At 46.4% G+C, this 11,309-nt stretch overlaps 2 protein-coding genes across 2 annotated transcripts in view; both read right to left on the bottom strand.

Moving 5' to 3' along the window:
- Positions 1–8,490, bottom strand: part of ergic3 (ERGIC and golgi 3) — a 38,420-nt gene extending 29,930 nt beyond the window's left edge. Inside the window, exons 1-4 of the mRNA XM_083661622.1 lie at positions 8,351–8,490; positions 5,359–5,429; positions 3,885–3,972; positions 461–486 (exon numbers count right to left, since the gene is read on the bottom strand). Coding sequence (XP_083517748.1) covers positions 461–486; positions 3,885–3,972; positions 5,359–5,429; positions 8,351–8,438 — 273 coding nt within the window. The 5' untranslated portion in view covers positions 8,439–8,490. The remainder of the gene's footprint in view (positions 1–460; positions 487–3,884; positions 3,973–5,358; positions 5,430–8,350) is intronic.
- A 1,575-nt stretch (positions 8,491–10,065) lies between these two features.
- cyc1 (cytochrome c-1) overlaps positions 10,066–11,309 on the bottom strand; it is a 33,566-nt gene continuing 32,322 nt past the window's right edge. The window contains exon 7 of the mRNA XM_083661535.1: positions 10,066–11,309. This exon is cut by the window's right edge and continues 303 nt beyond it. The gene's annotated coding sequence lies outside the window, so the exon portion shown is untranslated.

Genomic DNA, 11,309 nt, shown 5'->3' with positions numbered 1-11,309 from the left:
TGGGGGAAGACACTTACAGGCACAGGGCATGTGGGGGAAGACACTTAATGTGGGGGAAGACACTTACAGGCGCAGGGCATGTGGGGGAAGACACTTACAGGCACAGGGCATGTGGGGGAAGACACTTAATGTGGGGGAAGACACTTACAGGCGCAGGGCATGTGGGGGAAGACACTTACAGGCACAGGGCATGTGGGGGAAGAAACTTAATGTGGGGGAAGACACTTACAGGCACAGGGCATGTGGGGGAAGAAACTTAATGTGGGGGAAGACACTTACAGGCGCAGGGCATGTGGGGGAAGAAACTTAATGTGGGGGAAGTCACTTACAGGCACAGGGCATGTGGGGGAAGACACTTACAGGCACAGGGCATGTGGGGGAAGAAACTTAATGTGGGGGAAGACACTTACAGGCACAGGGCATGTGGGGGAAGAAACTTAATGTGGGGGAAGACACTTACAGGCACAGGGCATGTGGGGGAAGAAACTTAATGTGGGGGAAGACACTTACAGGCACAGGGCATGTGGGCCAGAAACTTAATGTGGGGGAAGACAGTTACAGGCGCAGGGCATGTGGGGGAAGACACTTAATGTGGGGGAAGACACTTACAGGCACAGGGCATGTGGGGGGAGACACTTACAGGCACAGGGCATGTGGGGGAAGAAACTTAATGTGGGGGAAGACACTTACAGGCACAGGGCATGTGGGGGAAGAAACTTAATGTGGGGGAAGACACTTACAGGCACAGGGCATGTGGGGGAAGAAACTTAATGTGGGGGAAGACACTTACAGGCACAGGGCATGTGGGGGAAGAAACTTAATGTGGGGGAAGACACTTACAGGCACAGGGCATGTGGGGGAAGAAACTTAATGTGGGGGAAGACACTTACAGGCGCAGGGCATGTGGGGGAAGACACTTAATGTGGGGGAAGACACTTACAGGCGCAGGGCATGTGGGGGAAGAAACTTAATGTGGGGGAAGACACTTACAGGCACAGGGCATGTGGGGGAAGAAACTTAATGTGGGGGAAGACACTTACAGGCACAGGGCATGTGGGGGAAGAAACTTAATGTGGGGGAAGACACTTACAGGCACAGGGCATGTGGGGGAAGAAACTTAATGTGGGGGAAGACACTTACAGGCACAGGGCATGTGGGGGAAGAAACTTACAGGCACAGGGCATGTGGGGGAAGAAACTTAATGTGGGGGAAGACACTTACAGGCACAGGGCATGTGGGGGAAGAAACTTAATGTGGGGGAAGACACTTACAGGCGCAGGGCATGTGGGGGAAGAAACTTAATGTGGGGGAAGACACTTACAGGCACAGGGCATGTGGGGGAAGAAACTTAATGTGGGGGAAGACACTTACAGGCACAGGGCATGTGGGGGAAGACACTTACAGGCACAGGGCATGTGGGGGAAGAAACTTAATGTGGGGGAAGACACTTACAGGCACAGGGCATGTGGGGGAAGAAACTTAATGTGGGGGAAGACACTTACAGGCACAGGGCATGTGGGGGAAGAAACTTAATGTGGGGGAAGACACTTACAGGCACAGGGCATGTGGGGGAAGAAACTTAATGTGGGGGAAGACACTTACAGGCACAGGGCATGTGGGGGAAGAAACTTAATGTGGGGGAAGACACTTACAGGCACAGGGCATGTGGGGGAAGAAACCTAATGTGGGGGAAGAAACTTACAGGCACAGGGCATGTGGGGGAAGAAACTTAATGTGGGGGAAGACACTTACAGGCACAGGGCATGTGGGGGAAGAAACTTAATGTGGGGGAAGACACTTACAGGCACAGGGCATGTGGGGGAAGAAACTTAATGTGGGGGAAGACACTTACAGGCGCAGGGCATGTGGGGGAAGACACTTACAGGCGCAGGGCATGTGGGGGAAGACACTTAATGTGGGGGAAGACACTTACAGGCACAGGGCATGTGGGGGAAGAAACTTAATGTGGGGGAAGACACTTACAGGCACAGGGCATGTGGGGGAAGAAACTTAATGTGGGGGAAGACACTTACAGGCACAGGGCATGTGGGGGAAGAAACTTAATGTGGGGGAAGACACTTACAGGCACAGGGCATGTGGGGGAAGACACTTACAGGCACAGGGCATGTGGGGGAAGAAACTTAATGTGGGGGAAGACACTTACAGGCACAGGGCATGTGGGGGAAGAAACTTAATGTGGGGGAAGACACTTACAGGCACAGGGCATGTGGGGGAAGAAACTTAATGTGGGGGAAGACACTTACAGGCGCAGGGCATGTGGGGGAAGAAACTTAATGTGGGGGAAGACACTTACAGGCACAGGGCATGTGGGGGAAGAAACTTAATGTGGGGGAAGACACTTACAGGCACAGGGCATGTGGGGGAAGAAACTTAATGTGGGGGAAGACACTTACAGGCGCAGGGCATGTGGGGGAAGAAACTTAATGTGGGGGAAGACACTTACAGGCACAGGGCATGTGGGGGAAGAAACTTAATGTGGGGGAAGACACTTACAGGCGCAGGGCATGTGGGGGAAGAAACTTAATGTGGGGGAAGACACTTACAGGCACAGGGCATGTGGGGGAAGAAACTTACAGGCACAGGGCATGTGGGGGAAGAAACTTAATGTGGGGGAAGACACTTACAGGCACAGGGCATGTGGGGGAAGAAACTTAACTCATTGAATGCCAAGGACGGACATGTTCGTCATTTCAAATAGTAACGTAGAGTGCCAAGGACGGACATGTTCGTCAATTGCGTTTTTTGACGGTGGGGCGTCGATCAAAGCCTTCTGCCTCTGATGTACAAATATTATAGCTATTGGATGTGTCTAACCTATTTTACAGAACCCTTAGGTGGCGACAGTGCTCTCCACATAACAGAAAGGCAAGGAAAAAACAAAGAAGAAGTCGTTATGGAAACGGAAATCGCATCGCATCCGTATGCATCGATATGCTGAAGCACGTTACTGCAGCTGTGCCTGCAGCAGCCAATCTGCTCCCACAATTGAGCCGCTCCGTGTCGGTTGCGACAGCACATCTGCACATCCACACCGTGGAGTTGTTATTATTCTCAACTGGAAGCATCGTTGCCGGTGACAAACACACGCGGAACGCTGTAAAAAAGCCTGGCTGTTCCGCACCCTTCACTGTGCGCACAGCAAACTCAGCAGAGAGCCACCACAGACAGGAGGAGGAGTGTGCAGTTGAGGCGAGGCGGGGCGGGGCGGGGCGGGGGGGGGGGGGGGGGGCACGCAGAGCAGCACGCAACACCCAGACAGACCCAGGCAGCAGGACAGGATTGACAAACGCAAGCCAGAATATCCGATACCCACCAGCAGCAAATCAAAACCAGCAAGAAGCTGCAACCAGCAGCGCACGCAGGGGCCAGCGCTGCTGGTTGTAGCTAAAAATATTATTCTGCCAAACAAAATTCCCTGGCCTAAACTGTTTTATTGAAGGAAATTATTTTTGAGGTGTGACTACATTAGAAAAGATTAGCTTCAGAGTCAGTGATGTGCTTGAAATGATTAATTTCACAAAAGGCCAATTATCTCAGCTTCTAGAAAAAAATTGCTTTTTTTGGATGAATCAAGCTATCTTCTCCGGCTCATAACTAAAGAACGGAAAATGGGATCAATAAACTTTTTTTTGCAGATGATAGAATAGAGTCTCATCGTTCTTTGTGCGTGTTCAGTGTTTACATAGTAATATCACACAATATTCTGTGGGCCTCGAGAAATCACTGAAAACGCTCTGAAACTCTGGCACTGGGAGCGTCCGTTCTCCAAAAGTGGCTGGCACTCAATGAGTTAATGTGGGGAAAGACACTTACAGGCACAGGGCATGTGGGGGAAGAAACTTAATGTGGGGGAAGACACTTACAGGCGCAGGGCATGTGGGGGAAGATGACGTCGATGTTGATTTTGAGCTTGTCTCCTCGTGATGTGTCCACGTACAGCTCAGGGTGCACCTGCAGGGAGAGACCACACCACACCATAGTCACACTTTAGAACACACACACAACACACCCAAAACAACACAATACAGTCATACTTTAGAACACACACACAACACACCTAAACAACACAGTACAGTCACACTTTAGAACACACACAGCAACACACCTAAACAACACAATACAGTCATACTTTAGAACACACACACAACACACCTAAACAACACAATACAGTCACACTTTAGAACACACACAGCAACACACCTAAACAACACAGTACAGTCACACTTTAGAACACACAACACACCTAAACAACACAGTACAGTCACACTTTAGAACACACAACACACCTAAACAACACAGTACAGTCACACTTTAGAACACACAACACACCTAAACAACACAGTACAGTCACACTTTAGAACACACAAACATCCTGGACAGTTGAAAAAGCAGAATGTACTGACTGAGGGTAGTGAAGATGAGACAATAGATGACTAATTGAGTTGAATGTTGCTTTTAAAGTGTGGTCAATGTAATCTCTAAATTGGATGTACTATATTACATGTGAAATGTTTAAAGATGGGATAGTGTGTGACATCGTCTGATCGCAAAGTCGTTACTGATTGGGGAGGAAGACTGAATCCACCACTGGCCAAGTGAACGGTTCACTTCCGACCCCAGCTGGCTGAGGGAAAGTGTCCCAGACCCAGAGAGAGCTCTGCAGCATGCAGTAACGTAGTGTTTTTGTGTCTTTTCATCAATCACCTAAACACTATTTTATATTAAATTATATTATGTTATAATACATATCATATAGATAGATAGATAGATAGATAGATAGATAGATAGATAGATAGATAGATAGATAGATAGATAGATAGATAGATAGATAGAGATATATACAATTTGATCTGATCAGTGCTGATGTCAAACATTATTTTAGGGGTAAAAAAAAAGATTGAAAACTATAAAATCTGTCCCTCACAAACACAACAAAGAAAATATCATCCTGCAATGAAATCTGTTTGAAAAGTCTTTAGGTGATCAATCTAATGATCCATTAGAAACACACCTAACGTTACCTTTACACCTCGGCCTGCAGAGCCTTAGCGAGAACACCCAAACCCCCCACCCCCCGAAAGGTGACATTTTTGTCGTTTGTGCACACAAGTTATGATATTGTGCTCACAAGACATGGATCTTATGCGTGTAACCCAATGAACGTGAGTCCTTGTGAGTCCCAAGTGGGAGCGAGTTTTGGTTCAACTCACTCCCCAGTATGAAGGCCCGTTAACCAGCTCCGCCAAGGGAGCTAGCTCGGCGAACTTGGCCTACGTCAGGCCGGTGTGCCCCGACGCAAATACCAAGCGCACCCACACGTGATGTGGAGGAACCAACCTCTTTAGTGAGATAATACTGCAGCTCAGAGAAGAACAGGATACACATGATGAGACCGCTGATGATGGTGACTGCAGAGAGATAGAGACAGAGAAATACAGAGAGAGAGAGACAAAGAGAGACATAGAGAGACAAAGAGAGACAGAGAGAGACTTAGATCAATTTGCAAATTACAATAAAATAGATCAGTGCATCAGTAAACTTTCTGTAAGCCTGAACAGATTAGTCGATCAGTCGAGTTTTGACCACCAAAATGTAATCAGTTCATCCTTGAGTCTAAGTAGATGTTTGAGGGAAATTGGATGAAATTCCGTCAAGGTATTCATGAGATATGGCGTTACCAAGCTGGAAAATGGCGTTTGAGAGGTCACAGTCACCTTGACCTTTGACCTTTGCCCACCAAAATCTAATCAGATCATCCTTGAGTCTAAGTCGATGTTTGAGGCAAATTTGATTAAATTCCGTCCAGGCGTTCCTCAGATATCACATTAAAGGAGAATTTCGGTTTTTTCGAACCTGGAGCCATCTCCTGCCATTAATTATGATTTGTCCACTCACCAGGCGATCCCCGCGGCGTATCTGGGCATCCTAGCGTTGTTTTGATATCAATAGCGTCCAAGTCAGTCGTAAAGTGGAGTTGATTTGGGGCCAAGTGTGAGCCTGTATTTCCTGCATCTAAATAGCTATTTTTCTTCCCTTTTTCGCCAAATATCGCCGTAATCTGATCCGTCAACATCCAGCCGAGTGTTATTTCACCCCAGGCTGTTTCCTGGACTGCACAGGGATCAAATTACCTCAAACGTGATCTAGGTCACCAAGTCTCGTGAAGTCCCGCGATACTTTCCTGTCGACTGGCCAAATACAGGCAGGACGCTTTGCGGTCGTGGTTTTAGCGTAACCTATGTGGGGTTTGGCGTAACCTATGTGGGGTTTGGCATAACCTTCGTTATTTCGAATCCCACATAGGTTACGCCAAACCCCACATAGGTTACGCTAAAACCACGACCGCAAAGCGTCCTGCCTGTATTTGGCCAGTCGACAGGAAAGTATCGCGGAACTTCACGAGACTTGGTGACCTAGATCATGTTTGAGGTAATTTGATCCCTGTGCAGTCCAGGAAACAGCCTGGGGTGAAATAACACTCGGCTGGATGTTGACGGATCTGATTACGGCGATATGTGGCGAAAACGGACGGACAACCCGGATCCATAATGCCTCCGGCCTGGCTATCGCCGGCGGAGGCATAAAAAGTCTTGTTCCAGCTTCTTAAATGTGAGTACTATTATTTGTCTGTTTCTTTAGTCTTCTATGACAGTAAACTGAATATATCTTTGAGTTGTGGACTGTGGTCAGGACAAAATAAGATATTTGAGGATGTCGTCTGGGGCTTTGGGAGAAAAGTGATCGTCATTTTTCACCATTTTATAGACTAATCGATTAGTCGAGAAAGTAAATGACAGATTAAATCGATGTGTGTTTGATATCACTATCATGGTGCACCGCTTCCACGCGGTGAGCAAAGTCAGTGATGCAGCGCACCTGGGAAGCAAAACATGTCATGAAATACTCAAACTCCCAAGGTTCCTGTCGGCACTAGGAAGCTTCTCCTCTCCTAAACTCGGCATATCTGTAACAGGCTGTGGAAAGACTGCTTTTAAACGGTAGTTTCACGCAGCAGTATCATTTTAACAGCACCGGCTAAATTACTGGCTTCTGTCGGAGGACTATTATATCTTCGGATCTGCAATCGCACGTCGGAGACGGGTAGGAGAGCGTTTTAAACGGCAGAGCCCCCCAATTGACTTATGGAAGTCTGTGACACTCGTTCGAGAGTGTATTCACCTTATGTAGCCCCGCCCACTTGACCCGTTTGTGCTATGACTTCCTGTTCAAAGCTGTTTAACCTGCTCAAACCAGACATCGTCTCTCTGGTCAAAGCTAGTGTGACTCACTGGAAGCAGGCTGTTTAACCTGCTCAAAGCAGACATGGTCTCTCTGGTCAAAGCTAGTGTGACTCACTGGAAGCAGGCTGTTTAACCTGCTCAAAGCAGACATCGTCTCTCTGGTCAAAGCTAGTGTGACTCACTGGAAGCAGGCTGTGGGGATAAGCAGGCTGCGGGGATAAGCAGGCTGCGGGGATAAGCAGGCTGCGGGGATAAGCAGGCTGCGGGGATAAGCTCTGCCACAGGAAGTGTCAACACAATGGCTTCCGATTGTGTTTACACTTCCTGTTAGTCTCTCGAGCCAGACTGTCTCTTCTAAGGTGAATACAGAGCGGAACATAATGGGCCTAGTGGTGCAACTACAGCACAGCAGGTGCTACAGCACACTTAAGTTACATTTTAATTCCTCCATTCTGACTGCAACTGCTAAATTAACTCTTGAACCCCCATTTTTACACTTAAGACAGTTGGATGTGTCTGTATAGAATAACAACAGCTGTTTGAAAACATCAAGTATGACATGCAATAAAACAATGTGTCATCTTAGACACTGCACATGTTTCATGTTTTTAGGTTCTCCATAAATGGGACAATATCATCTCAATTCAACATATCACAATAATAAGAATGTGACAATCCGTATGTTGTGTCAGGAACATGAATGGTGATATCAGCTCCATGTTGTTCTGCTGTCGTCGTCACTATCAGAGACTCAAAGACTCTCCCTGGTAGTGAGGTAGGGTTTGTAACAAGGCACTGTGAAAGTGGCTGCTATTTGTAGCAGACATAATGTGTGAACTTGTGTGTCACATTTTGACAGATCTAACAACACTCTCGAGTTATAGGAAATTCTGACCACATGTGTTACAATCTCTCTTCGTCACTGACCCAGCCTGTCAGTACAGTGAGTGAATACAGGCAGTGTAAAGGGCTTTATCCTGTCTGGATGCTAGCCTACAGTGACAGTGAAGCTAGCCTGTTAGCCTTGTTGCGCCCCACTAGCTGCTTGTTTATGAATGGGCGGTCCAGCCTCTCTGTGTGTGACTCACCCGTGGCTCCTCCCCATGTCTTCACTCTGAAGTCCTCCAGGGTTTTAGGATAAGCGTCAAACTGCTTCAGTTTATTTAACGTATCCATGTTTTAAGCAGAAAACACCGTCTGTCCACTGTCTGCTCTGATCTCACCACACACACACAGCGGTCCTCCACTTTCACTTCCGGGTCACACGGGCCACGCACGGCTGGGCCAATCAACGCCCGCCGCGTAATCGTCACCCCCCCCCCCCCCCCCCCCCTCCGCTTTCTTGTAGATTGTACACAGAGGTACAAACGGGTATGATACAAAAAAGACAACAACAAACAAACAAGATCACTTACAATGCCCGAGTTTGTGTTATATGCAGCGAATTGTATTTACTTAAATGTGGTTAAATGACTAAAGTGCAGGAAAGTTGGCTTGTTTCTTGACCATCTTTTCCTTATGAATATGGGATTTAAAAAAAACAGTTGTATGATATAAATTATAGCATGTTATTTTCAACCTTATACATCATTACATCAAACATATATTTCAACATTAACTGTTTATTCTTTTTAGAAAGTTGGCTAAAATCAATCCAGACATGGGAAACACTCGTTTTCTAGTCCACAAACATCACACTTACAACCAATATCCAGTTTGAACCTTTCTAACACATTTTAGCGGATACATTCTATGCAATATGTTGAAAGACGCTTCCTTAAACCTGTTATTGATACAGTATTTATCATAAATTGTTCAGGTCAGACACAAGGCCTGTACCTTCTGGCAGGGGGACTAACAATGAAAATCAGTCTTGTGACTGCAATTGTCGTGCATTTACATTTTGCTAAAATGTTCATTTAATGTACACTGTCCCCTATTGAACAAATACAATTGAATTGAATTGTCCATGCTTTCCCCCCACAGACGAAAAGCATCTAACGATGGACAGTCACAGTGTATCTGTTAGCACTCAGCCATCTTGGATGGTATCTCTCTGAAACAGCTGCCAGTGGATAGACTTGCTTCCAGACCCTTATCTTATGAGTCGCCATATAAATTCCAAGAGTGCTGAAAAGTGAGATGATTATGGGCTGGATACCAGACTAGAGGGCCTTCAGATGTGATGAGATGATACCAGACTAGAGGGCGAGGCATTCAGAGGTGATGAGATGAAGATGTGTCCATAATTTGTGTGGAAATTAATATAGTCTACCTGTTGTGCATTTCCTACACATTTTAATTTAAAAAATGCCTGGTGTTCAATATGATTTAGGCATAGACATCTTGCCCATGCTAACTAGGTCATATATCACTGTAGTGAAGATTGTTCTTCACAGCCATCAGAACGTGAGATGATTGGCAGGGTTCCATATTATATTATAAACTCTATGTTTCTGAGCAGACCCTATGTTCTTGACTGGATGTGATTTTGGTGCAGGGCATTTGATATAATGCATGCTGACACCAGCTGGGTAATATAGATTCAACATTTCTTCTGTAAAGCACTTTGAGCTGCATGTTGTGTTACGAAAGGTGCTCTGCTCTATAAATAAAGTGTATTAAGAACATGCCTCTATCTGAACATTCTTCTTCACATCAACAAAAACTGTGGACTCAAAGTGTCTCTACAACATAAAAACTACTGTATGTGTATCAGATCTGAACCACATTTCCCATAACCCCCCGCCCCCCCAGGTCAATAAATGCTGACTTCATAAGCACCAAGTGTTCATTCAGTACACCAGTTTTATTAAATATTTACACAAAGTGTAGATGCAGGTTCTACTATTCCAGCAGTCAGACAGACATACAGATCAGAACGGCGTATGACGAAAGCGCTGGAAAGGCTGCGAGAAAGTTGGTAATGGGTTTCTGCTCGCTCCTCTGAGGCCATGTTCAGACTAGGAGGCCAAATCTGATTTGTGAACTTTAGTGACCTATTAATGACTTTATCCAGATTGGTTTTATGAGTCTGGATGCTCCAAGTCTGATTTGTGTCACTTTGTCCCAAACCACATATGGAGGTAGTTTCCAATCTGCTTCAAATGTGCTTTTGACTGATGTGACTCGAGTGCGGATGCGCAGATCCACCAAATCTGATTTGAACGTCACTCGCAACAGTCATCAAATGCTTCTGGAAAACCACGTCACCAACGTACGTATTTACCGACGCCCACGTCATTACCATAGCAACCCGTGCAGATAGGCTGTTTAGGTCTGGACACACAGATGGTAAATGGTAAATGGCCTGCATTTATATAGCGCTTTTATCCAAAGCGCTTTACAGTCAGTAGGTACATTCACACACCGATGGCGGCAGGTTACCACGCAGGGTGCTGGCACACCAACGGGAGCAATTTGGGGTTCAGTATCTTGCCCAAGGACATTTCGACATGCAGACTGGAGGAGCCGGGAATCGAACCACCGACCTCTTTTATCCAAAGCGATTAGTGGACAACCCGCTCTACCTCCTGAGCTACAGCCGCCCCAGATCCGACTTGAAAATCAGATCTGTGGCAGTGTGGACACACTACCAAATCAGATTTGGGAAACCAATCAAGATAATGATGATTAATGACTTCATCAGGAAATCGGATTTGCCTGTAATGTGAACATGGCCTAACTGCTGGATCAAACCGACAGACAGACAGACAGACAGACACTTTTCCTTTAAGATAATTTATTTTGTACAGTAAAACAGAGGTTGCATTGGATCCACTGAAGCCCCTGACAGCAGTGTGGTGGCGTACGGTTTTTAGGGCAACCATTTATCAGCGCGCTTCTCTGTGCGGTTATTCAATATCTTATAAAGATGGATAATCGATGGGTCGTGAGCATGTGTCCCATACCAGGAAGTGAGAAGGTAGCAGCCGTGACCCGATGCAGATCGAACAAACGTGAACTTTGGGGGGAGGGGGGTGCGTTCAACAGCGCCAACGACTCTCCCGAGACAAAAGGTACACCAAAATATTCCAGATACAGGAA

The sequence above is a fragment of the Poromitra crassiceps genome (assembly GCF_964638095.1).
Source record: "Poromitra crassiceps genome assembly, chromosome: 27".
Taxonomy (NCBI): Eukaryota; Metazoa; Chordata; class Actinopteri; order Beryciformes; family Melamphaidae; genus Poromitra; species Poromitra crassiceps.
This window is presented reverse-complemented; position numbering and strand designations above follow the sequence as displayed.